General features: G+C 59.5%; 1 protein-coding gene and 1 long non-coding RNA gene across 6 annotated transcripts; one reads left to right on the forward strand and one right to left on the reverse strand.

The window, feature by feature from the left end:
• The first annotated feature begins 1,068 nt into the window (after positions 1-1,068).
• Positions 1,069-25,121, forward strand: SYT2 (synaptotagmin 2). 5 transcript variants are annotated; one of them, XM_086861831.1, is made up of 10 exons: positions 11,671-11,732; positions 14,264-14,323; positions 15,785-15,967; positions 16,104-16,273; positions 17,558-17,674; positions 17,878-18,045; positions 18,203-18,370; positions 18,748-18,865; positions 20,067-20,200; positions 20,828-25,121. In XM_086861831.1, exons 3-10 carry the CDS (start codon positions 15,802-15,804, stop codon positions 21,032-21,034), a joined length of 1,248 nt encoding a protein of 415 aa, XP_086717957.1. In that variant the 5' UTR covers positions 11,671-11,732; positions 14,264-14,323; positions 15,785-15,801; the 3' UTR covers positions 21,035-25,121. The 5 variants fall into 5 exon arrangements, with proteins under 5 accessions (XP_086717954.1, XP_086717957.1, XP_086717956.1 ...); XM_086861830.1 differs by having other exon boundaries at positions 11,693-11,732; positions 14,256-14,323; XM_086861829.1 differs by lacking the exon at positions 11,671-11,732 and adding an exon at positions 13,847-13,918 and having other exon boundaries at positions 14,256-14,323.
• Positions 4,068-12,337, reverse strand: LOC147649434 (uncharacterized). Its single transcript, XR_015279008.1, has 2 exons — positions 11,895-12,337; positions 4,068-9,221 (listed from the first exon to the last, which is right to left on the reverse strand). It is a non-coding gene; the product is annotated as an uncharacterized LOC147649434 (long non-coding RNA).
• Positions 25,122-26,214: the final 1,093 nt, after the last annotated feature.

Raw genomic sequence — 26,214 nt, forward strand, 5'->3', positions numbered from 1 at the left:
ACCAGCAGCCCTGGGTGCTGTAGTGGGGATATGATCCCTGCAGGACCCTTCCCCTGCCCGCAGTGTCCGTGGGAGCTCATGTTTGTCTCTGTGATGTGTGTCGGGGGCAGGTGCAAGGCTGCGATGGGGTTTTGCTGCAGTAAAACTGGGGTGTGCAGAGGTTTTGGGTGATGCAGCTCCCAGCTGGGCTGGGACCTCGGGATCCCGTGCAGGCACCATCTCTTCAGCGTGTCCCTGGCTGGAGCAGCCGGTCACCTCCCTGTGTAGCTCAGATGCTCTGACTGCGACGCTGGGACCAGGGGCTGCTGGAATGGAGGTGGCTGACCCTCAGCTGGAGTGGTTTGGGGTGAACCCACAGGGTCCCTGTCCCCGGCTCATGTATGGGGAGTAAGGAGTGTCCAAGGGCTCCCTTTCCCACTGGAGACTCCGTGGATGGGAAGGGGATCCCACAGCAGGGGCAAAACTCCCTCCACTGTCCCACCCGGGCTCCTCACTTGAATCCTATCGGCTTTTTCCTGATTTATTGGCTCTAAAACCAAAGTTGGGTTCCCAGGAGCCCTCTGGATCTGGGGGAGGCACGGTGGAGGTGCCACCGCCACAGCTGCTCCTGCGTCTCTCCTGTGGCCGCAGCAGGGACCTGGCTGGGGTGGCAGTGGTGGGTGACCGGGTGACCGGTGGGTGACCGGGCAAGGTCACTGCTGAGAAGTGACCGGTGTGAGTGACCAGTGCGAGGTGATCGAGGTGAAGTGTTGGGTGTTGGTGACCACCGTTAGTCCCTGGTATGAGGATGGCAGTCCTCGGTGTCAGTGCCAGGTGCCAGAGCTGTGCGTGTGTGAGGTGACCCCGATGCGCGGTGCCTGTGCCCGGTGCCTGTGCTCGGTGCTGATGTGAAGTGCCCGGTGTGAGGTGACCCCCTGGGGTGCCCGGTGACAGGTACGAGGTGTCCCGATGGCGTTCCCGGTGCCGCTCCCGCGCGAGCCCCGGTGCGCGCCCCCGGGGGGAGCGGGCGGGCCGAGGTGCGCGGGCGGGGCCGCGGGCGGAGCCTCCCGGTACCGGGCGGAGCCTCCCGGAGCCGCCGCACGCGAGCCCGGAGGGGCCGGGGCTGCCGCAGCGCCGCGCAGGTCCCGCCGCCCGCCCCGCACCGCCCGCACCGCCCGCCCGGACCGCTCGGACCGCACCGAACCGCACCGGACCGGACCGGACCGAACGGCACCGAACGGCACCGAACCGGACCGAACGGCACCGAACGGCACCGAACCGGACCGCACCGAACCACACAGACCGCACCGGACCGCACCGGACCGGACCGCAGGGACCGCACCGAACCACACAGACCGAACCGGACCGCACCGGAACCCCACGGAGCGCACCGGGCCGCACCGCACCGGACCGGACCGCACCGCACCGGACCGGACCGCACGGAGCGCACCGGACCGCTCCCGCCCGCCGCCCCGGTCGGTAAGTGCCCTCCCGGCACTCCCGCCGAAGTTTCCCCCGGTGCCGCAGCGGCGAGGGCTTTGCGGGACGGGGCCACCCGAGCTCTCGGCGAGCCCGTCCCGGCGCCGTCGCCCGAGGCGCGATCATCCGCCGTGGGGTGGGATGGAGCACTCGCCGCGGGCACCGGGCACGTCGCCGTGTCCCGGTGCTGCGAGCGCGGCAGGGACCTGCGCTTTTTCCGGGAACCCATCCCGGGACACGGGTCCCAGAGCTGCCCGTGGTGGGCTGCGCCCAGAATACGGCTGGGGACGGAGCCTGGAGGGATGGAGAGGGGGGCGGCCAGTGGTGCAGGAGGCTGCGGAACTGGTGGGGAGCACCCAGAGGCGTGGGGACCCTTCCGAAGGTGTGAGAGCCCCCTGGGAATGCGGGGCCACCCCGGGGATGCCGCGCGGTGCCGCCGGGTCAAAGGTGCCCTCTGGGCGCTGCGGGATGCTCCAGCTCCTCATTCCTGCGGATGCCCGACAATTGGTGCCCTTGGGGTGCTGGCCCCGGGAGCGGCGGGGGCGCGGGGCCGTTCCCGCAGCACTGCGGGGAACCCACCCTGGTGCTGGGGGCCGGGGAGCGCCGTGGCCCCAGCGTGGGCAGCCACAAGCCCCGCTGCACTGTCGGCTTCTTCGTAGCGGCCTGGCCAGGAGCCAGCTCCAGACAGACCCTTGGTGTGGATTCCCCCGCCGTGGCTACACCATCTCCGGGATTCTCCTGCGCTCCCTGCGCTGGCTGGGCGCCGTCAGGGTGCAGCCGTGCAGAGAGGTTGGGTCCAGCACCGGGGATGTCACACCGGGGTGCCGCAGCCCTCGCTGTGCCCAGCACATCGCTGCTCCCCTCAGCCTAGTTTTAAAGAGTGATCCCAAAGGAGCTCTGTAAATTGCGCAGGGGACAGGCAGCGTCGCAAGGTGACTGTGGCACAGAGACGGGGAGACACGAGGCGGTGTCACCCATTGCTTCGTGGTCTCCAAACTATCAGCACCTCTTGCTCTCTGCACGGGCGGTCCTTGGCGCAGCGCTCTTGTGTGCTCCGGGTGAGAGCGGCCGGGGTGCTGCGGGGTGGAACCCACTGCAGAGTGTCCGACAGCACAGCCTCGGCCGCTGTGGAGCTGCAGGGCGCTGCTGAACTCCCCGCCTGCTCCTCTGCTGCAGCAAAACTTCAGTCCTGAGCGCAGGCTGGCTGCTACGCGAGGTGCTGCTGCAGCGGTGTGTTACTCCTGCACGCACCGAGCGGCAGCGCAGCCACCGGCAGCAGTCTCCAGCCTGCTGCATTATTCCTCGCTAGCACAGCGCCTCTGGCCCACGCTGCCGAGGGTTTCCGGACCCCCGGGGCAGCCCTGGGACATCCCCGGGGCTCTGCGCCCTCGCTGCCCGCGGGTGCGTTCGGCCGCAGGGTTTGGGTGGGAGGGAGCGGGGCTCTGTGTGCAGGGGGAGTGTGAGGCATCGAGGGGAGGGGATGCACCCAAGGTCATCGAGGCCAGCAGTGGCAGTGGGGGTCACCTGTGCTGCTCGAGAGCAGCACAAGCCGGCAAAGCACCCCCAAACCCAAACGGCTCTCGGAGCGATGCCGCGTCTCCTCCTTGCTTGTGGGTGTAGTGCAGGAATGGGTCTGACCTTGGCCGAGCCCCCGGCACGGTGCCCGGCCTCCCGTGGTGAGCACCGCTGCCTCGCTTGCTGGGAGCCAGCCTGAAGCCCCGGTGCCCCCGGTTCTGCGGGGTGACAACAAGTCCCTGGCTGCCGTGAGTCCGGTGATGGCAGCAGCGGCTGCGCTGCATCGCTGCCGGCCGCCCTGGCTCTGCACCCCGCTGCTCCAGCGCCCGCGGTCCCAGAGGAGGGAGAACACACAAATCCAGTCTTATAGACCCTCATGCATGTACTTGGATATATATCATAGATAGGGTGGGGAGGGGGTTTCCAAACACAGCCACCGTGGCGTTTGCTGCCAACTGCTCCCGTGGGAGCTGCCTCCTGCTCCATGAGCCCCAGGGATGGCCACTGGGTGAGAGCTAGAGGCCACTAAAGTGAGCTGGGACTCCCGCTCCCCCGCAGGTCCTCCCTCCAGTTCACCATGGTTTTGGCAAAGTCCCAGCTCTGTGAGTCGGATGACTGCGGCTCCTCGTTATGACTGGAGTTTCTCCTTCCCCGGGCTGCGCAGGGAGCTGCGAGCTGGCAGCCGTGATGTCCTCCAGCAGGAACAATGCCCAGTGTACAGATGGGACCCAGTGCCCACCGCTTTAAAATCCTGTATTTTTTAATTCCCTGCTCCCAGCAGTGCAGCTCCTCCTCAGCCTGGTGGCCACCAGCACCTTCCCTGTGCCAGTTATCTGGAGCTGCCAGTAAGTGCAAAATGCTTTTGCCCTTGGCTGTGGTTGGCCTTTCCCTCCTGGATGAACATCCCGCTCTTCCCTGGCTCATACCCTCAGCTCCTGCGTGAGCCTGCATTCCCCAAAGGGCTCTTTGATTATTAGCCCTAATAATTGTGTTATTGCATTGACCGAACTGTTTCAGATGCCAAAGCTAATTTTGCTTTTCATGCCTTCCTTCATCAGTAATGGGATTTTGATAACATCACGCATCCAAAAGTATTGGATAAACTCGGCATAATTCCCCATTTATTAATTAAACCATAAATTAGGCAGCGTGCGTCTGGAATCTGAATGCCCAAAACTGGTGTGATCCTGCAGCTGGGGATGGAACCCATTCCTGTCAGCCCTGGGGTGTGGGATTTTGGGGTCTCCTGTTGAGTTTGGGGCTGACACATCCCAGTGGGGCCACCTGCTCCATTCCACCTGCATGCTGGAAGTTGTGATGTTCCATCAGCTCTGGTGTCTGGAGTAGGAATTGTGTTGTTCCTGAGTTTAGCTGCTGGTCAGCGTCAGAGTCTGGCAGAGCTCCTTGACCCCCTGGGATGGCTCTGCTGGTGCTGGTGCTTTGGAAGGGGTGACTGCAGCCAGCTCTGGCAGTGCATGTGCCGAATTGCTGCTGTCTAGAGCCACATCCCACTCTCCCACACAGGCAGTTGTCTGACTGCTGAAGCAAACCCATCCCCACTGGCTGTTTGTGGCCCCACTGGCCTGGAAGGCACTTCTGGCACTGTCAGGGTGTCCTTCTCCTTGCTCATCTTAAGGAAAGCTGGTGTGTTTTAATTAACCCAGGGTGTTTCATGTTCCCCAGCTTTTCCCAGCCCTGCAGGGTGCAGCAGGTGTGGACTCTGAGCTTGTGCATCTCTGCGGATATGGGGACACTGGGGCAAAGTGGGTGCTTGTGGCACAAGGTGTAGGTGAGTGCTGTGGGATGCTATGGGGTAGCCCAAGCTCTGAGTCTGTGCTGAGCTGGGGGTGGCCTGGGGGGCCTGCCCTGCTGCCAGGCACCCAGGGAGCTGCTCCTGGCCAAGGCTGAAGCCCTGGGGATTGGGAGTGTCTGTGAGGATGCCCAAGATAGCGCCTGCGTGCCGGGCTGGTTTGGGATCAGCAGGGCTGATCTGGCAACTGACATTCTGGCAGTGTTGGTGTGGGATGAGGCATCCCTGACTCCTTTGAGCCTCATGGGGTGCCTCACACCACAGCAATTCCACAAAAACACTCTGGAGGTGGGATCAGCCTCCAAACTGCTCGGCATCATCCCAGGGTGATGCCTCCTACCTTCTCCTGCAGGACACAGGGTGTACCTGGGGACGTGCTGGGACTCAGGGCTGCTGGTTTTAGGGAGCCCCAAGTGGCACCACAGCTCCCTCTGGCCTCAAGCAGAGGATTCAAGGGAAAAAACAACCCCAAATTTCAGAGCCATTCGTGGATTTACAAGCACATCGATTCCCTGTGGGCTCTTGCTGTCTTGCTCTGCTCCCAGGGGAGTCCCAGGGTTTTCTCGTGGAAATGAGGCCTGGCAGAGCTGGGTTAGTGGCTGGGATGAAGAGGCTGAATTGTGCCCACCCTGGCCATGCAGCAGCCTGGCACAGGCACTGCCTGCTGCTGCAGTGAGCTGTGTGTGGCTGTGCCAGCTCTGTGCTCTGTGCTGAGCCCAGCAGAGACCTCCTGGAGGGGGTGGCCGTGGAAGCGATGGGGTAGCACAGATGCAAGGGCAGCAGTTCAGGAACCAAGGGTGCTTTGCAGCTGGGCTCTTCAGGTTTTTCCAGGAGAGGAAAAACCTTCTCCAGGATGCATCGGTGGGGCAGCTCCTCTGTGCAGCTGTCAAAGTGTGAAAGTGTGTGCTGTTGTGCTTGTGCCGACAAAACACTTGGAATCACACGGGGATGCAGTTCAGAGGGGATGGGCAGGGACAGAGAACCCCCTTGTGGTGTTCAGGGGCTGTGCTCATCACCCCAGCTGCACTCACGCCTCTCCCAGTGACATTTCTCCATCTGCACGAGGTTTATTCATGGAAGTCAGTCCCGTGTCCTGGCCTGGGTGGGGCTTTGTGCCACAAGAAAATCCCCAGGGCTGCTGTGGTGCTGTGCCCTTGCTGATCCCATCATTGTGCTTCCTCCATTCCCTTTGCCACCTCAAATGCCACAAGGCCAGATGGCCCTGGGGACACAGAGCTCTGCTCTGCCCCTGGGCTCTCTGTGCCTTGGAGCTGGGCAAGCAGCACCAGCATCGCTCCCACAGGCAGCCAGTCCTGGGGACTGAGCCCAGGCTGACAGGGAGGAGGGGGATGAGCATTGCTGGGAGCTCCCCAGGGCTGGGAGATGGTTTCCTGGATTCTAACAGCAGCCCATCAAGACCTCATGCTTGTCTGGGAGCTGTGGAGATCTCCCTGGAGCCTCCCCCTGGAAATGGCCCCTGGTGGCCCATGTCTGCTTGCCCAGGAGCAGCACAGGGCATGCGCTCCCTGCTCCCGTCTGCCATCGATCCACCGTGTCTTGGCTCGCTCCTGGAGCCTCTTCTGGCTCTTCCCCAGGAGCTGACCTGGCTCCTTTTCTCTCCTCCGCTGCCGACCTGGAGCCATCAGTGTGGCACGGGGCCATGGCCGGGAGTGCCGGCAGTGTGGCCGTGGTGCCGGCAGCGTGATGCCCACCCAGGAGGGCAGAACTTGGAACTCTTGGCTGTGTGGTGGATTCCAAGTGCCAGGGCAGCTCAGCCCATCACCATCTGGTGCCCTATTTAGCTGCTCTCGTGTTGCCTTCGGAGCAAGACACTGCTGCCACGGCATCACAGCGCTGGGGAGTGGGCTGGGCTCTGGCAGCACCTGGAACCCGTTTTCTGGGGGGCTTCTTTGGCCATTCATGGCACTGTGTGCCAAGGGTGGGCTGCCTGTGCTGCCTGGGGCTGGAGTGAGCCTGGTGGATTGCTGTGGCAGTGGTCAGCACCACGTGGGATGTTCCATATGCTCTGCTGTCCTTGGCAACAGCTGTGTCCCCACAGCTCAGGAAACTCTGGTGTCCAGCATGTCCAGCTGCCTTTTCTACTGTGCCATGGTGGCGGCATGAGCCAAAACCCTGTGGATGAAATGCTGGTGGTGAGTGGTGCCTGCAGCCCCTGCAGCATTCCTGTGGGAGGAGAGCAGTGCAGCAGTGATGGGGGACAGTGGGAGCAGAGAGCCACAGCGGAGAGGGGCACAAGGTGCTCACCAGTCCCTTGGCTGCTGACACCCAAAATATCAGGTGGCAGTAGCGTGGCAGTGCCTGCGGGAGCCCTGGCATCAGCCCCAGCTCAGCTCCCTCCTGGGGCAGCTGCAAACCAGAACCAGGGCCTGATCCCTCCAGAAGAAGTGGGATTTGGGGAATCAGCACCTCTGGCTGCCAGGCAGGGCTCTGAGTGCCCAGCAGTGGCTCCTTCTCTCCTGAGATGCAGGCGCTGGAATTGTGGGCTGTCACTGCCCTTGTCACCCATTTCACCTCGGTGCTGTTCTGATTTTAGAGGCAAAGGCACAGAAAATCCCTGAGCTGCCTCACTGAGCACCCTGGTGCTGGTGGGTGCCAGCAGTGGTGCCCATGCAGAGAGGTGTCCCTGGGCAGGGACAAAGATGCCATCTCCCCGAGTCACAGTGCTTTGGGGGGCTCTGCCATTGATGAGGAGCACCCCAATACCTGGTGGGTGTTGGCTGGGGTGATGCTTTGCAGGAGGAGATGCAGGAGTGAGCAGAGCAGGGTGGGATCATCCTTTCCCCACACTGACCTTTAGGTGCCCATCCAGTGGAGACTTCTGGCAGCAGGAGCCGATGGTTTGGCTTGGGAACACCAGAAGTGATCAATCTGGAACCCAAATGATGGACAAAGGCTGCCTTAAGGCTGCATTTACTGCTAGAGCTCGCTTGGTTTTGCTGTGAGTAACGCAAATCATCTCTCATAGGCAAGCACTGGCTGTGAAACCACCATCAGTTTTTAATTTTTTATTTAGCCTCGTGAACTGGGAGCTGAGTCTCCTTCCTGGAGGCCAAGTGCTCGGTGATGAGGAGCCCAGATTCCGGCTGTGGGGCAGCGAGGCAGGAGCTCCCAAGCTGTGCAGCGTGGTGCCCTCCTTGAATTATTCATCCCTGGGGAAGAGCCTGTGGCTGGGGCTGCAGAACCCCAGCAAGTTGTTATTTTTAATTAGCTGAGCCAGGAGCTGCAGGGTGATGAGGCCGTGAGTGGAGTGTGCCGTGGTGGGGAGGAGGGTGCTGGCCAGCTCTGGTCCCATCCAGAGATGCTGCTGGATGGGGAGCAGTGCTGGGGGTCACAGTCTGGTGGCTAACACTGGCCCACTCAGAGCTGGGGGAATGCTGAGCTTCAGCCCTGCTCAGGGATTTCTTCTCTCAGGGCGCTGCTTCCCATGCTGTGCCTCAGTTTCCCTTGAAAGGTGGGGGTGTCTGGCCAGCAGCTCATACATGTGTTTGGGGATGGGAAAACTCGTCTCTGTGAGGGTGATGTCTCTGCAGCTCAGGTCCTGTGGTGCCACCTGCTACTGGAGCATCCTCACCCCATCACAGTCCTCAGCTGTAGGAATACCCTCCCCTGAAAAGTGTGGAGCTGGGTGAACAGAGACTCCCCTTGCCCTCAGCACAGTGGGTCAGGGTAGGAGTGTGGGGAGGATCCCGAGGGCTTCCCCACCATTCTGGCTGCTGAGGGTCTGATCTAGCATCGCTGATGGTGTTGTGCTGTGGAACAGGGATGAGATCCCAGGGTTTGCGGGGCTGTTGCAGCGCTCCCTTTGCCCCAGGGTCCTGCAGCACCTCCCCACCCTGCACCCCTCCCCTCCTTTGCTCTAATGCCTTCACACATCCCTTGCCAGGAATTCTGCGTTAATTATATGACCATTAGAAGCCAAGCCATGTTTTTTCTTAATTAGAGTCTCCTGCCTGACCGCTGTGAGCTGAAGCTCCGGCGTGTCGGCTCGGTGTCCCTCTGCGGACCGATGGGAGCGCTGGGAACGGCTGGAATGCCCAGGCAATTGTGCCAGAGGATCCGGCAGGGCTGGGATCTCCCCCTCCAGCTCTTGTGCTCCTGACCCCAGAAGCAAAACACCTGCTGGCATCAAAATCCAGATGTGGCACTGGCAAATATCTCAGCTGTGCTGTGAAATCTCTGCTTGCCCCCGGGCTGCACTGCAGGATTGTGCGGGCTCTGTAGTGCCCAGAATTCCCGCTGGCATTGGGGTGGGAGAGGTCTTGCCTTGGAATTGGCTCGGGATTTTCATTCACGGTCATCCAAGCCCAAGCTTGTCCACACGGCAGCACAGTTTTGGGGTCTGCTCCTCATTCGTGGAGGTCTGGGGGGTTCCCACATCTCCATCCCAGCAGGACAGCTCTAACCTGGCTTTGCCATCCTGTAAAGGAGCAATAACTCATCACTCTGGGCTAATTAGCTAACGAGCCTCCCCCAGATCGGGCTCTCCCTGGGACACTTCATCCCCCTGGGCTGGGGGCCGGGGTTGGGACCCCCGTCCCTGTCTGCTCACACCCAACCCATGCTCGGTCAGCGCCGGCTGCTGCTAATTGCTGCCTCAGCCTCATTAATCTTCATTTGTTGCTGTTCCTGCTCTCCATCATCCCCGCAGCCTTCACCTTCCTGGAAGGGGGAGGTTCCTTCTGCCCCTGCAGAGGAGCAGCTGGATTCCCCAGAAGCCCTCCCTTGATAGGGACTGAGCTCCCTGGGTGCTGCCGTGTCCAGGGACATCCCAGTCCTTCTCCAAATTCTTATCCTGGTCCTTTGCAGATCATCCTGGCTGATGAGAGCAACTTCCCATTGATTTCCTGCTTTTCCCCACATGGTCCTCAAAGCCCTCCAACCAGTGAATCCCCCCCCTCTATCCTTCTTCATCCCACCCAGGCAGGGAGTGCTGCTGGGCCAGTGGATACCCGGGATGGGACCAGCTCTGGACAAACCCCAAATCCCCTTTTTTGTGCCAAGTGCTGCAGCAGGGTGGGGTGGGGGCGGTTCACTGGGATGGAGTGTGATGGAGGAAGTGGAGGAGGGATGAAGGGCTCAGGAAGGGAATTTTTCACTGTCTAAACTGCTTTTCTTTGTACAGGGAATGCCCTGGGGATGATGGATGGGGATGGGGTCGCTGGCTCCCTCCTGGGATTTCATCCCGCCAGACCTTGGGGTGCTGCTGGCAAATGGAATGCACTAAACAGAATATGTGAAAGGGAAGGGAACACACCCCCTCTCGATGCTCCCTAAAATCAGCGATGGAGCCAGGGAGCTTTACACCAGAAGGGCTGGTTTGGAGCTCAGTGCAGTTTCTCGGGGTTCAGTATCAGCTTTAATGGGGTGGGGGGGACCTGGGGCGAGTTTGGGGGCTGAGCCTGGAGGGAGCTCTCTGGATACCCGTGGGGGCTCCTTCTAGGCCAGATGTTTGCAGCTGGAGTTACTGCCTGAGGCGGTACAGGGTAATGTAGGGTGCAGAAGGGTTTTAGGGGCTCTGAGGGTGGTGCAGGTGCGTGCATGAAGTGGGGCTGGGGTGATGTGTTAGGGGGCCTGGGAAGCTGCTGCAGGCACAGGATATGGGATGTCCTCTGGGATGTGGGGGTGCTGCACTGAGGAGTGCAGGATGAGGTACTGGGGGCTGCAGGGGGGTGCATTAGGGGAGAAATGCACCGTGAGGGTGGTGGGTTTGGTGGGATTCAGGGTTACACACTTGGCAGCTGGAGCAAGATAAAGCCCTTTGGGGCAGAGGTGGCAGCTGGGGGGCTGTGGGGACCCTCCCACCGCGGGGCAGTGTCGTGGAGGTGCATGGGTGATGCACCACCCTCCCCACCTTCTGCCCCGTGGGGTCTCTGCCTGGCTGAAGCCCACCCTGCCCTGCTCCAGGGGGAGCACCTGGTGGGTTTTTTTGGGGGGCACCTGGTGGGTTTTTCTGGGGGGAAGTGGTGCAGTGGCTCCTACCATCCCCATCAGCCTCACCTGTGGTGCTGCACCCCAGGGAGGGGCTGGGGGATCCCCAGGAACCAGCAAGGCAGAAAGGACCCCCTTCCTAACCAGTATATTTGTTTGTGATGCCTTAAGCCACGCTTGTTCTTCGGCCAAGGACTGATAGAAATGGTTAATTATAACCCCCATATTTTCTTTATGTCCCTAACCTGTGATCTTGGCCGGGGAGTGACGGGGAGCAGTAGGGGGTGGCGGGCAACAACTCCAAAGCAGGCGAGAATAAAGAGGAAACTTGAAGAACCGCAGCGAGTCCTCGGCAGGGGCAGCCTAGCGGGGTTTGGGGGTGCGGTGGGGATTTCGGGGGGCCCAGCTCCCTTCCCAGCCGCACCGCCGGCCGCTCGGCCCCTCGCCAGCGGCTGCCGCAACTTGCAGAGGAGGGGAAAAAAATGCAAAAGGAATGAAAAGAAAAAAAAAAAAAAAAAAAAAAAAAGAAGGCAGCGGAGCCGGAGCAGGACTGCAATGCAGTGCCGCAGCCGAGCCCGCACGGCCCCCGCCCGCTGCCCGGGGAAAGGGGCTGGCACGGGGACAGGGGGCTGCGACCGACCCCCAGGACGGGGAATGTGCGCCCTGGGGTGGGAGCAGCTCTGAACCCACAGCTGAGGAGCTGGGCTGGCCCTCGTGTGTGTGCTGGGGACACGGGGTGTGTGTGTGTGTGTGTGTGCTGGGGACACGGGGGGTGTGTGCTGGGGACACGGGGTGTGTGTGTGTGCTGGGGACACGGGGTGTGTGTGTGTGCTGGGGACACGGGGTGTGTGTGTGTGTGTGTGCTGGGGACACGGTGTGTGTGCTGGGGACACGGGGTGTGTGTGCTGGGGACACGGGGTGTGTGTGTGTGTGTGTGCTGGGGACACGGGGTGTGCCCGAGGACATCCAGTGAGGCACTGGGGCCTGGGGCTGGGTGGAGGTGAGGGGACATACCCAAGATCACACTGCCCGTCCTTCCAGCTTCCCAGCCCTCCCCGGCTGTCCCTGGGCGTGCCAGCTGTCCCCATGGCACTGCCCCACCGTGTCCTGCACGGCTCTGTCCCCTCGCTTGGCTCAGCCCCGGGGACCGTAAGGTGCTCACTTGGACGGGGAGCAGCAACAGGGCCTCGGCTCTTGGCTCCCCGCAGGCCCCTCCCGGGCCTCAGCTCTGCCAGCGCCCGCTGAGCACCACGAGGGAGCAATTAGTGATGTTAATTAGGTTACCCGGTGCCAAAGCAGCCCCTGCAGCGAGGCCTGATGCTGCCTGTAGCCCCCCAGCCCCGGGCAGCGCTGCAAAGGCCCCCAAGCAGCAGATCCGAGGCCCGGTGTCTGTGCCTCATCCCTGCCCTCACGGCTCCCGCGGCTCCCGGGGCTCCCACCGGCACTCGGGGGGGGTACGGGGGTGTGGGGGTGTGTGTGGGGGTGTTAGGGGGGTGTGTGTGGGAGTGTGCACTATGTGGGTGTGTGTGGGGGTGTGGGAGTGTGTGGGGGTGTGTGTGGGGGTGTTAGGGGTGTGTGTGGTTGTAGAGGTGTTTGTGGGTGTCTGTGTGAGGGTGTAAGGGGGTGTGTGGGTATGGGAGTGTGGAGGTGAGTGTGGGTGTGTGGGTGTGTGGATGTAGGGGTGTGTGTGTGTGGGAGTGTGCACTGTGTGGGGGTGTGTGGGGGTGTGGGTGTGAGTGTGGGTGTCTGTGTGGATGTAGGGGTGTGTGTGGGGGTGTGCACTGTGTCGGTGTGTGGGTGTGGAGGTGAGTGTGGGTGAGTGTGGGTGAGTGTGTGTAGGGGTGTGTGGGTGTCGGTGTGGGTGTGTGTGCGCTGTGTGGGTGCGTGTTTGGTGTGTGTGGGTGTCTGTGCGGGTGTGGATGTGTGGGTGTGTCTGCCTGTCTGTCTGTGTCTGTGTGTCTGTGTGTACAAGTGCAAGCCCTTGCACAGGCCGGGGACGCGCACACCCATGGGCGGGGACGCACACACCCATGGGTGGATGCACACAACGCATCCACAACACACCCGAGGGCACAAGTGACACAGCCCTGGGCAGGTGTGCACACCCTGCCTGTGCACGAGCACTCACACACAGCCCTGGGCAGGTGTGCACATCCTGCCTGTGCACGAGCACTCACACACAGCCCTGGGCAGGTGTGCACATCCTGCCTGTGCACGAGCACTCACACACAGCCCTGGGCAGGTGTGCACACCCTGCCTGTGCACGAGCACTCACACACAGCCCTGGGCAGGTGCTCACAGGTGTGCATGGCCACGAGCACTCACACACACATGCTGTGCATTTACATACCCTGTGCACGTTTACACGTGTTCATAGCCTGTGCACACACCTTGCACAAGTGTTCACACCCTCACACAATTGCACACGCTCGCACAGGTGCATGGACACACCCCGTGCACACACCCCTGGCCCTTGCACACTGATGCCCTCCCCTCCACGCTCACAGGTGCACAGACACAGCCCTGCCCGTGGACACCCGTGGGCTGCAGGCTGTGCCCAGCTGTGGGTGCTGAGTGGTCCCCACTGCCCCGTCCCTGGGGATGGTGGCTCCGTGCTGCATCGTGATCCTCGCGGGGCTGGCCTGAGCACCCCAGGACTGGGAGGGGAGGCGGCTCATCCAGCTGCCCCCTCTGGGTGCTGCCCACCTGTTGTGGCAGGTTTGGGTGCACAGTGGGTGCCCTGGGGTGTGCTGTGTTGGTGGAGTGCAACCCTGGGGTCCCCCACCTCCTGTTCTCTGGGGAGCTGGCAGGGTGGCAGGGTGCATCCTTTGTCCATGGGTGCAGGGCAGAGCCAGGACCCCTGCCCCAGACCGAGGGGGCAGGATCCAGCAGTCAGAGGTTACCCCTGGCAGCCTCTGGTTTCCAATTCCTGACTCTCCTCCCACCCACCCTGGAACACAGGGGTGAGGGAGAAACCCTCAAATGGTAGGGACAGACCCAGACACATCCAGGTCTCCTCAGCTGCTGGAAGCATTGGAGAACCTTTGAGGCCCTCAAGATCAAATAACCCTCAGCTGGGTAGGGGTTAAATGCAGCAGCTCCTGGTTCACCCCCAGAAGGATGTGGGGGTTGTGGCGGACCTCCAGCATTCTGCTCCAGCCCTCCAGTGCCAGCTTTCAGGGCTAGGTGATGCTGATACCTCGATGGGGTGGAAAGGTGTCTGTGGCCAAGCCATTGGGTGGCAAAGCTGCAGGGACCTTGTGTGGGTGGGAGTCACATAATCACCTCAATTTGTTCTGTGAAGAACTGTCTCTGCCTCATGGGAGGGCTCCCCAGGCCCCCACACCACATTTTCCCCGGGAGCAGTGGTGCAGGAGGGGTGTGCACGTGTGGAGCCACACTCTGGGTAATTCGGTGCTTGATTCACCTGCGAGGTGGCTGGAGACTCATGGCAGTGTCAGTTTGGGGCAGCAACATCCCCAGGTCTCTCTGGCTGACTTTTTTGAGGTGACTCCTTTCCAAGTTCTGCAGGAAGGACAGAGGAGCACCTGGCCCTGGGGGACAATGCTCTGGCCAAGAGGCTTCGCGAAGGTGAGGAGGAAAGAAGAGATGCAAGGAAGGGGGTGCACTCAAGCCACAGCTCACCTGCCCCAGAAACTCCTTCCTGGGTTATCTGTGATTCTACTTGTCTCTTCTTCCCCCGTTGGAGGGCCTGGTGTTCTCCTTGACCTGCCTGGCATTCTTCCCTGCTCTGCTCTTCTCTTGCAAGCTGCTTTCTGATGGGGTTGTGGAGGGAGCTTGGGGCTGGAGCTGGGGTTGTGAACATCATGGAGACCCTTTGGGGCTGGAGCTGGGTTGTGGAGGTCATGGAGATGCTTTGGGGCTGGAGCCGGGGTTGTGGAGGTCATGGAGACCCTTTGGGGCTGGAGCTGGGTTGTGGAGGTCATGGAGACCCTTTGGGGCTGGAGCTGGGTTGTGGAGATCATGGAGATGCTTTGGGGCTGGAGCCGGGGTTGTGGAGGTCATGGAGACCCTTTGGGGCTGGAGCCGGGGTTGTGGAGGTCATGGAGATCCTTTGGGGCTGGAGCTGGGTTGTGGAGGTCATGGAGATGCTTTGGGGCTGGAGCCGGGGTTGTGGATGTCATGGAGACCCTTTGGGGCTGGAGCTGGGTTGTGGGGGTACTTTGTACCAGGTTCACCTGCAGGAGTCAGAGTCACATTTGCAAGATGATGGCTGTCCCTATCCTTGGCGGGTGCTCAGACCCAGCTGGGCTGGGGAGGGCCTGCTGAGAACGTCAGGCTGTGCTGCAGCCCTGGATGAGACCTGAACACCTTCTGTGGCTCTGTGGAGGAGCAGAGCTGGCCAGGGGAGCTCTGTGGGGTTGGGAGGGGTGGCGCCCAGGACATGGTACCGGTGACATGTGAGCTGACCCATTGACCTGCTGACTGAATCCACCGCTGCTGTGTAGAGCCAGCTCTTCCCAGCTTCCATCCATCCTCAAAACGTGCCCTGCCAAAGCTCCCTGGGGGCTGGAAGGAGAGCAGTGTGTTGCTGCTCTTCTGTTCTCAGACTTGGAAGCTCCTCTGGGGCTGAGAGCAAGTCCTGAGAGCCATGCCAGCACTGGGTCCCTGTGGGTGCCCCATGCCTGGCGTCCCCGCCTGAGAAAAGGAGATGGGAGACCTGGGTTTCTCCAAACTGACCTCATTCTTCTCTCCTGGAGATGCACACCCCTCCCCTCATCCCCAGGGGCCTTGCCAGGTGAACATCCTCCCAGGAGTGCCCCTGTTGTCCCCGGGAGGCTCAGCAGTGGCACCTTCATTGATGCAAGGCTGGGTGATGCTCCCAGTGGCTTTGGAGATGTCAAGGGCCGGGAAACCCAGAGGCCAGCTGGGCTTCCCATGGCTTGTGAGGGATCCAGGTGACCTCTTGCACACCTTGGGTCTGTGCCCCTCTGAGGTGTCCTGGTGTGGCCCTGCTGCCCGTGCAGGGACACTGGGAAGGAGTGGGGGTAGCAGGGACTGCTCGTGTCACCACGAGATGATGTGTTTCAGGGAGCCCCTGACCCACCATGACGTTCAAGCAAGCGTCCATGATGGCCCCAGAGGCCACGGCCAGCACGCTGCCCATGAGCACGATGGAGAACTCCACTGAGGCTGCGGGGCCGGGCGAGAGCAAGGAGGACATGTTCACCAAACTGAGGGACAAGTTCATGAATGAGCTCAACAAGATTCCCTGTGAGTAGCTCCTTTCCCAGGTGTTACCCTCCTGATGACCCCCCACCACCACTCTGGTCCAGTAGAACCTGTGGCACAAGGTTTTTGGGTGGGAGGGAGCTACAGGGCTGACCATGACAATGGCTTTTGCCCACAGTGCCACCCTGGGCCCTCATCGCCATTGCGGTCGTGGCTGGACTCCTCATCCTCACCTGTTGCTTCTGCATCTGCAAGAAGTGCTGCTGCAAGAAGAAGAAGAACAAGAAGGAGAAGGGCAAAGGCATGAAGAATGCCATGAACATGAAGGACATGAAGTCAGGCAACCAGGTGATGTCCCCCTGGGCTGCTTGACTGACAGCCCCTCTGGCTGTTATGGACTGTGTCAGGGATAGATGGATCTATAGATCAGGCTGGGATGGAGCCACCAGGACCCTGGGATGGCACAGTTGAGCCAGGACCTGAGACAGCAGCACTGTCTTTGTCCAGTGTCTGGTGGCCCAGATGGACCAGGCTCAAGCTGGCCTGGACCTGCCAATGCTTCATCTGAGCCAGGAAATGTTGATTTAATCCCTTGTGTCTCCTGCCTCCCTCTGAGTCAGACTCATTTCTCTGAGCCTTTAGCTGAGAGGGGAGGGCTACCAGGCCACAACACACACCAGTTTGGGATCCCCAGAATATCTGTGGTAGGTGCTGGTACCTCATCCTGGGGCCAGCCTGAGGCAGGCTTTGGTACCCACAGCCTTGGGGCCACCCCGGACACTTCAATGGCCTTGACCCGTGGCCATTTGGAGGTGATGGGAGAATTTGGGTGTCTGTGCCTGCTCTTCAGAGCCATGTGGGCACCATGGGCATGCAGACAGGGAGGAGCAGGACAGGAGGGAGGTGTGGGGTGGGAATCCCCAGTGGAGAACGAGGGCTGTGTCCTCTGGGCTCCACAGGTGGTGCAAGCCCTGATCCCCCACCCTGCCATGGGTCTCTTGGTGTCTGTGTAACATGTCTCTCTTTGCCCACGGTGCCCTCCTGTCCTCCTGCCCTGCTACCCTGGCTGCCTCTCTGCACATGGGTCACTCTCTCCACGTAAGTGTCACCATGAGCCTCCTTCTCCATCATCTGCTTCCTGGGTGGGATGGGGGGACACATCAAAGAGGGGGTAAGGAGCTGGGACTCCCAGCCCATGGACTGTGCTTGGAGAGGCTGGAAGAGGGGTGGATTTCCTAGGGACAATCTATTTCTGAGCCTACAAAGCCCTGATAAGCCCTTGGCTCTGGCTGTACTGCTCCTCCAAGCGTGGGCTGGGGGGCACAGGACCCACCAAACCCTCTCCACTGGAGTCAATCCCTTGTCCTGGCAGCCCTGGCAGTGCCCCTGTCATTTTGGCTGGACCAGCACTGCGGGTTCCCTGGGAGCTGCATGGCTGTGGCACAGTCAGTACCACCCCCAGCCTGCTCTGTCAGTGCTTCATGGCCCCAGCACGTGGGACTTCTTTCCTCTGGTGGGGAGAACCTGGGTGCTGACATCTCAGGAGGGTTGGGGTGCCAAGGTCCCCAGTGTTGTGGGGCTGTGAGTGTCCTGCTGAGCTGGACACCTCGGCTGCCACTGCAGGACCAACAGGACGACGATGACGCAGAGACAGGTCTGACAGAGGGGGAAGGTGAGGAAGAGGAGAAGGAGCCAGAGAACCTGGGCAAGCTGCAGTTCTCACTGGACTACGATTTCCAGGCAAACCAGGTGATGGAGGGGCTGGGACTCGGCTGAGGAGTGGGGTTTGCTCAGGGGAGGAGTTGAGAGGAGGACCTGGGAGGCACATGAGGGAAGGGAGAGCTGGGTGCTATGTCACAGGAAGTCCTGGCCCTTGTTGGACTGGAGATGAGCCCTTGGCAGCTGCAGTGCATGGCCAGGCTGTATCACTGAGGACTCCTCTGCCCTTCCAGCTCACAGTGGGGATCCTCCAAGCTGCTGAACTGCCAGCTTTAGACATGGGTGGCACCTCAGACCCCTACGTCAAAGTGTTCCTGCTCCCTGACAAGAAGAAAAAGTACGAGACCAAAGTGCAGAAGAAGACCCTCAACCCTGCCTTCAACGAGACCTTCACCTTCAAAGTGAGCCCCTACATCCACAACACAAGATCTTGTCTCCCACTCCAATCCTTCCTCCTGGCTGTAGCAGGCCTGTGTGCTGACTCCCTGCTGGTCCTGGCTGGTCCTGGCTCGGGGTCCTCCGAGCCCCTTGCAGCCCCCTTGTTGTCCCTTTGTGCAGGTGCCCTACCAGGAGCTGGGTGGGAAGACGCTGGTGATGGCCATCTACGACTTCGATCGCTTCTCCAAGCACGACATCATCGGTGAGGTGAAGGTGCCCATGAACACTGTGGACCTGGGCCAGCCCATTGAGGAGTGGCGGGACCTGCAGAGTGGTGAGAAGGAGGAGGTGAGAGCCAGCCTGAGATGGGGGCTGGCCATGGGGTGAGCTCTGCTTTCAGGGCCACCCCACAGTGCTCAGGGCCACCATCACTGTGGGGTCCTGCCAGGGTACCATGAATATTCTGGCAATCATTGCTGGATCTGACCTGCTGTTCCTCTGGGTAAAAATATTTCTATAACAAAAAGTCAAGACTGTAAAACATCTTGAGTGGGCCTGGCTTGTCCTGGACCCAGTGATCAAACTCTTGTGTTGGTCCACAAGGTGCCAGCTTGTGCCTGGACCGAGCAGGGTTTGGGGGGGACCTGTATGTGTGATCGTGTCCCAACCCTGGAGTCCCAGGCACTGGCAAGGCTTTCATCTCCCCTCCTTGATCTGCTTGGCAGCCAGAGAAGCTGGGAGATATCTGCATCTCCCTCCGGTACGTGCCCACGGCTGGGAAGCTCACTGTCTGCATCCTGGAGGCCAAGAACCTGAAGAAGATGGATGTTGGGGGCCTCTCAGGTGGGTGTTGCTCAGAGGCAGCCTCCCCCCATCCTCTGTGGGGAAGGAATCGGGGGCCACCTGTCTGGCAGAGCTTAGGAAAACCCCCCAGTGCCTCCTCATGCCTTGGAGGCAGCCTGGTCTGGCTGGGGCGGGAGGGGAGTTGGGCATAGGATGCATCCCTGACTCTTGGGAAGAACGCTTTGAATTTGGTTCCCCTGGTTCAAGCAGGACCAGGATGCTGCAGGACCTGGGTGGTGAAAGTGCTCCTCTGCCATTTTCTCCTGGTCCTGTTCCTCCTTGATCTGGGGGCCAGGAACCTCAGCTGACAGCATGTTTTGTGCTTGAACCGTCTTCCTAGCCCCATCCTGGGGCTGAGCTCTGTGCCCAGGGATCCTCAGCTCTCTCCAGATGTGCTTTAACCATGACAAGAGCAGTACCTGCATGGCTGGAAGGATTCAGCTTTATTGTGGGCTTTCCTGCTCCAGAACCAGGGGGGACAGGTCAGAACCCACACAAAGTGACTCACCTGACAGGCCAGCTGTCACTCCAGTGTTCCCTACAAGGGGACCCCCAGCACAGAATCCCAGAATCATTACTGTTGGAAAAGACCTCCAGGATCACCAAGTCAGGCTGTGCCTGATCCCCACCTGTCACCCAGACCAGAACACTGAGTGCCATGTCCAGGTGTTGCTTGGACAGCTCCATGGATGGGGACTCCACCACCTCTCTGGGCAGTTCCAATCCTGTTCCAATCCATACCATCCTTTCCATAAACAAATTCTTTCTGATGTCCAACCTGAACCTCCCCTGTCTCAATGCCATTTCCTCCTGTCCTGTCCCTGTTACCTGGGAGCAGAACCTGACCCCCCTCCAGCTGCTCCCTCCTGTCAGGGAGTTGTTCAGAGAGAGAAGGTCTCTCCTCCTGAGCCTCCTTTTCTCCAGGCTGAGCTCCCCAGCTCCCTCAGCCTCTCCTCATGTCTGACTCTCCAGACCCTTCCCCAGTTCTGCTGAATGCAGAAGAGCTCCATATCTTGGCCAGTTGCTCCCACAAATCTTCTCCAGCCTGACCATTTTGTCTTTGGCATCCATCCACAAACCTCACACCACCTTTACTCAGGGCAGTCTCTCCCTCACCCTGGGTTGAGATGTCTCCTGGGACCAGGCCAGCAGTGTCCCCAGGGCACCTCAGCCCTGGCTAATTCCCCATCCTGACCCCCAGATCCCTACGTGAAGATCCATCTGCTGCAGAATGGCAAGAGATTGAAGAAGAAGAAGACCACAGTCAAGAAGAAGACCCTGAACCCCTACTTCAATGAGTCTTTCAGCTTTGAGATCCCCTTTGAGCAGATACAGGTTTGTCTGATGACTCCCCTGGGATGGAACATGTCCTAAAGCTGCCTGAGCCCTTACCCCAGCCTTCCCAGCAGCCTGAGCTGCTCCTGCTGAGCTCCTGGTCTGGTCACCCCGGAGATTCTTCCAGTCCCATCTGGGGCCTGGGCTGATGCTGAGGGCAGCTGTTGCAGGGGCAGAGGTGGGAGGTTGGGCAGAGCCCATGGGAGATGAACCCCCAACCCAGATCATGACTAAAATAAGGTTTTCTCTGCTCCTGATCCTACAGTGCTCACCCTTAGCGTAGCAGGGTGGTCCTAGGAGTGTTTTGAACTCTTGGCCACTGCCTTCTGCTCCTCCATGTCCTGTGCAAGTCCTTGCATGTGCCCCTTTCCCCTGCCCGGTAGCCCAGAGCTCTTGCCCATCCCCACACCACACTTTGGTGACCTTTCCCAGGTGAATCAGCTCAGGATGAGCTGGGACCCCACCGGGCTCTGCGCTCCTCAGAGAAGAACATGAAGGAAGCAGGGAGGGGGCCCTGCACCAAAATGGGCCAGAGTGGGGCTCATCCTTGGAGGATCCCTGGGGCACTGTGGAGCTCTCATGGCCACTGTACCTTTCCCCCCCTCTAAAAAAGGTTTCCTTCTTTAGAAAGTGCAGGTGGTCATCACAGTGCTGGACTACGACAAGCTGGGGAAGAACGAAGCCATCGGCAAGATCTTCACAGGCTTGAACTCCACGGGCACGGAGCTGCGGCACTGGTCCGACATGCTGGCCAACCCCCGGCGGCCCATTGCCCAGTGGCACTCGCTCAAGCCCGAGGAGGAAGTGGATGCAGCTCTTGGGAAGAACAAATAGGCAGCTCTGCCGGCCGGCGCGGCGCTGCGGACAGTTGACCCAGAGCTACTGATACCTCAGTTCTGCAACCTTCCTTTTGGTTTTTTTGTTCTGTTTTAAGCTGAAATGTCCTTTGATACCTCTGGAAGGGTATCCAGGCAGTCCCAGTCGCTTCCAGGGGAAGAGGTTAAAGACATGGATGGTTCTTTTTGTTCTTCAGCATCGCTCCTTTCTGCTGCATGTCCCATTGACTCTGCTTGCCATCCCTTCCCAGTGCAAAGCCACTGGCACACCTGGGACCTTCCCCAGCAGCTGTGTCACCAGTCTGCAGCATTGCTGCCACCGTCCTGCCCTTGGGATCGCGTGGGGAACCGTGGAAGGTGATATTGGAGCCTGCTGGTGTGAGATGACCAGACCCACTGTGCTTGGTTGGGGTGTGACCAGTAGTGAGACACAAAAACGGTGCAGAAGACCCTCTGAAGAGACCCAGGTGCCTCCCCCTGGCCCTCTCCAAGGAAGGCTGAGTGTCCCTGGCCATCTCCAGGTTTGGGTTCTCTGAGGAGAGGCTTGCAGGGGCCGTGGATCCTGCTGTGGTGGTGGGGTCAAGCTCTCAGTGCTGCAGCAAGAGCTGTGGAGGCACAGGGAGCCTCGGGAGGGTGGCTCCAAGGAGATACAGGGTGAAATGTGGATGCACCAGCAGCACTGTGGGGATCACCACCACCACCACCAGCATCACCCCCTGTGTTCTGTCCCCAGAGGGGCAGCACTGGGTGATTTGTGTCTGTGTCCCACCATGCCTGGTGAATCCCATAGATCAAAATGCTTCCATGAGGCAAGTATACAATGAGAGGTCTCCAGATGTGATGGGGCAGACCCCAGAGCTGCACCTGGTGGCTCCCCAGAGACCGTCCATTGCATGTCCCAGGGCTCAGGCCCCCTGTGGGCACCCCAGCCTCAGGGCAGCTGGGGGGCCGTGGGGAGCTCCAGCCCCAGCACCTGCTGCGGGTGGGGCAGGCAAGAGCAAGCCTGGGACCAGCAAGGCACCAAAGACCCCCATGAGCTGCTACTCCCCACCAGGCCATTGGCTGTTGAACCCACCCTGTCCTGCTCCCCTCAGGGGTATAAGCCATATCCGTGACCCTGACAGTGGCTAAGAGCTTCTCTAGACTGTTTCTCCCACTTCCCAGAAAAGACCCTGAGCTGGAAAGCCAACACAGTTCTCTGCAGCTGGGAAAGGGTCCAGCAGCCCTGCCCAGTTCAGTTCAGTCTGTACTGACGCCAGCTCGTGTCCCTGTCCCAGCTCCAGCTCCACAGCAGCCTCAAGCTCTGCTCCCTTTGGTTTTCTTGGGCTCAGTGCTGGGGATTCTGGCACCGCAGGAGGGTCGAGCCTCAGGGATGTGCTGGCACTGGGGACACTGCTCTGGGGGTTCAACATCTGGGCTGGGACTGTGGTGCAGGGTGTCTGGGTCTGGGGGCAAAGTGCCAAAACTGAGCTCATCCCACCGCTGTCAGAGGCTTTGGCAGCTCCCACAGCTCTGACTTCCCAAAGGGAATCCTGGTCCTCTCCAGAGGTGGGACATGATGGGAAAATTGGTGGCAGTTACTGGGTTTGAAACTTGGCTTGGGGGGTTCAAATGGACACAGGGGCCAGGCCCTGTCCCTGGAGGGCTGTGCAGCTCTGGCACAGGTCCCCAGGGCAGGACATCTCCATCCATGGCAGGTTTGGGGCTCAGATGGCCCAAGCTGCAGTGTGGGAAGGGGATGTTGGACAGAGACCTCTAATGACCACCTCTGCCACCACTGTGGCTGCACTTGGCCATGCCCTGGTGGAGGTGGCACTGGGGCCACGCTGGGTCTGCAGGAATCATCCAGCCAGTGGTCCCTCAGAGCCATTTCCTGCTTTAATTAGTTTGTTTTCCTAATGGATGTGTCTGTGCCAATCGAGAGGGTCCTGTCCTGCCCCTGTAGCCAAAGGGAGAAGTCTTGGGATCATTTAATAATGGGGAGCTGATGCTGCATGGTCAGGAGCACTGGCAGGACTCAGTCTCATTTTGGGGTCCACCCAGGCACGGGGAGTGTGTGTGTGTGTGTTTGGTGTGTGTGTGTGAGTGTGTTTGTGTGTGTGTGTGTGTGTTTGGTGTGTGTGTCTGTGTGTCTGTGTTTGCCTTACATGGAATAAGTTAAAAGAGGAGGAATTAGAAAAAGCACTGAAATGCTACTGATTGCAGCCAGCAAATGTGCATGGCCCCACAGCCTTCCCAGGGAAACAGATGGAGGTGTGCACACCTGCACATCACACCTGCACATCACACCTGTACACCTGCACATCACACCTGCACATGCCTGCACTCCCCTCCTAAGCGCTCTCCTCTGCCCAGCCCAGCCGCATCGGCCGAGGTCTCTCCAGGGGTGCAGATCCCACCTGGCCGCTTTCCATCCATCCATCCATCCATCCATCCATCCATCCATCATCCATCCATCCATCCATCCATCCATCCATCCATCCATCCATCCATCATCCATCCATCCATCATCCATCATCCATCCATCCATCATCCATCCATCATCCATCCATCCATCATCCATCCATCCATCCATCCATCCATCCATCCATCCATCCATCATCCATCCATCATCCATCCATCATCCATCCATTCATCCATCCTCCATCCATCCATCCATCATCCATCCATCCATCATCCATCATCCATCCATCATCCATCCATCATCCATCCATCATCCATCATCCATCCATCCATCCATCCATCCATCATCCATCATCCATCCCTCCATCTATCATCCATCCATCCATCCATCCATCCATCCATCCATCCATCCATCCATCCATCCATCTATCCATCCATCCATCATCCATCATCCATCATCCATCCATCCATCATCCATCCATCATCCATCATCCATCATCCATCATCCATCCATCCATCCATCCATCCATCCATCCATCCATCCATCATCCATCCATCCATCCATCCATCCATCCATCCATCCATCCATCCATCTCCACTCCTCAAGCCTTGGCAGAGGGGGAAGACTGTGACTTTAATACATGATTTAATTTTTTTTTTAAATAAAAAAAGGGAAAACCAACCACCATACTGAAGCCATCTGCGCTGCCTCTGACCCCCCCTTAGCTGTGTGTAGGTAAATTATATGGAGACATAGCTGTATATACCACGAGCAGTGCATGAGAAGCAGCCACGTAGCAGAAGCAGCATGGCCCCAGCCCGGCACTGCCGTCCCCATCTCCGGCGGCCACTTCCAAACCTCATCGCTCCAGAGCTCTCCACCGCCCTGATATTTTTACCCCCAGATAAAATGAAAATCCCCAAATAAATCATATAAAAGAAGAAAATAATGCCAAGAAGCAAAGCATGCCAAGCCTGGCCCGCCAGCGGAGCGTGAGCTGTCACAGCCGTGGCGTCCGTGTGTGTCGTGTTCCCCTGTTCTCGTCGCGTTTGTCACACGGCCGAGTAGCAGCAACATCGTGGCTTTGGTGTCCTGTGTCGCGTTGGTGCATTTCACCGTCAGAGCAACTTTAGAAGCCATATTAGAGCACGGTGCACCGGGGGGAGCCCCAGGGTGAGCCGTGACCCCTTCCCCCGTGTGTCTCCCCGGTTCCGTGGGTGCCGCAGCTGCTGCCACCTCCGTGGCCTTGGGTGCCGTCCTGCCGGGCCAGGTGTTGGCCGCAGATGTTGGGCTCGACCTGCCGGTGGTGAAAAGGCTTTTTGGAGCATTTTTGGTTATTTCTGCCGTGTCCAGTCGGTGGTTTCTGCTTTGGGCACTTCCCTCTCCTGGCGGCACGGCGGAGCAAACCCAGCTGTGCCACGGAGATGCTCCCCGGGTTAAAAAAAGAAGTGAATCCGCGAGTCTTGGCAACAGGCTCGGGTTCCTTTCCTTTTTTCTCCAGAATGAGGAGGGAGGAGCCGGTCCCGCTGTGCCCCATCCCGGCCCCACAGCGCTCGGCTCTGGCGGGAGCTGCTTTTAATGCCCCTTCCCCTCGTGTGGACTCCGTCGTTCCGTCTCTGATCGTTTGATGGTTATTTTGTAATGATTTCCGTCTCCTTATTAAAGAAACGAGCTGAAAGGAGCTGGTTCCCTTCTGGTCTTGCTGCTGGGGCTCACGGGGCATCTGCGGGGAGGGGCAGGACCCAGGGCACTGAGCTGATGGAGGGATGGAAGGGTGGAACCTCACAAGGGTCCAGGTCCCCAAAACACGAATCATGAAATCATTTAGGTTGGAAATGCCCTCTAAGATGATGGAGTTCAACCATTAACCCAGCACTGCCACGTTTACCCACTAAACCATGTCTGAAGTGTCTCATTCACGCATCCTTTGAACACTTCCAAGGATGCCCTGGACAGCTCTGCCACTGCCTCACAACCTTTTCAGGGAAGAACTTTTCCCCAGTATCCAACCTGAACTTCCTCTGGCACAACTTGAGGCTGTTTCCTCTGGTCCTGTTCCCTGGGAGCAGAGCCCAGCTCTCCCTGGCTGTCCCCTCCTGGCAGGGAGTTGTGCAGAGCCAGGAGGTTCCCCTGGGCCTCCTTTTCTCCAGGCTGAGTCCCCCCAGCTCCCTCTGCCTGAGCTCTGGGCAACCTTGAACCCCAGATAAGCAAGGCCAGACCAGACATGGGGCACAGGTGGGAAATACCAAAGGTCCCCACAGAATTCTTTGCCTCCAGCACAGTCTGGTCTATACAGCCACATCCTGTTCCACAGGGATCCTGGACACCCCCAACCCTAAGGGATGAACCCAACCTGCACCAACCACCTCTGAAGACTGGAACAAGTGGAGGTTCCAGCCGGTTCCCAGATGTGACACCACCTCCTGCCTGTGCTGCACTTTGTGCTGAACAAATTTCTGAGCAAACACAGGGCTTGCCCCCAGACTGGGAAATAAACCTGACCCCCGTGTGGTGCTGAGGAGGAGATCAGATCCTTTCCTGTTTCACCTTCCCACTGGTGGGTGATTTTCAGGGATGTGCATCCCACTTCCTTCATTTCAGCTTCCCTTGTGTTTTGGTTTGGAAGACAGGTGTCTGTTAGGGAGGGCAGGAGCCTCCTTGGAATGAAAAATGTAAACCCCTCCCTCTGAATTATTATCATTTTGAAATCAAGGGGCTCTCAGGCAGAGATCTGGGGATAGCAATAACAGTTCTTTCCTAGTGTGTATAACGAG

Source organism: Cyanistes caeruleus, chromosome 24, assembly GCF_971803275.1.
Source record: "Cyanistes caeruleus chromosome 24, bCyaCae1.hap1.1, whole genome shotgun sequence".
Lineage (NCBI taxonomy): Eukaryota > Metazoa > Chordata > Aves > Passeriformes > Paridae > Cyanistes > Cyanistes caeruleus.

What these genes read in the sequence shown, in the direction of transcription:
- SYT2 (XM_086861828.1), top strand. Translation starts at nt 15,802, where the DNA reads ATGACGTTCAAGCAAGCGTCCATGATGGCCCCAGAGGCCACGGCCAGC. An exon ending in TGAGCTCAACAAGATTCCCT is followed by an intron (nt 15,968 to 16,103) that starts GTGAGTAGCTCC and finishes TTTTGCCCACAG; the next exon opens with TGCCACCCTGGGCCCTCATC. An exon ending in TCCCCTTTGAGCAGATACAG is followed by an intron (nt 20,201 to 20,827) that starts GTTTGTCTGATG and finishes TTCCTTCTTTAG; the next exon opens with AAAGTGCAGGTGGTCATCAC.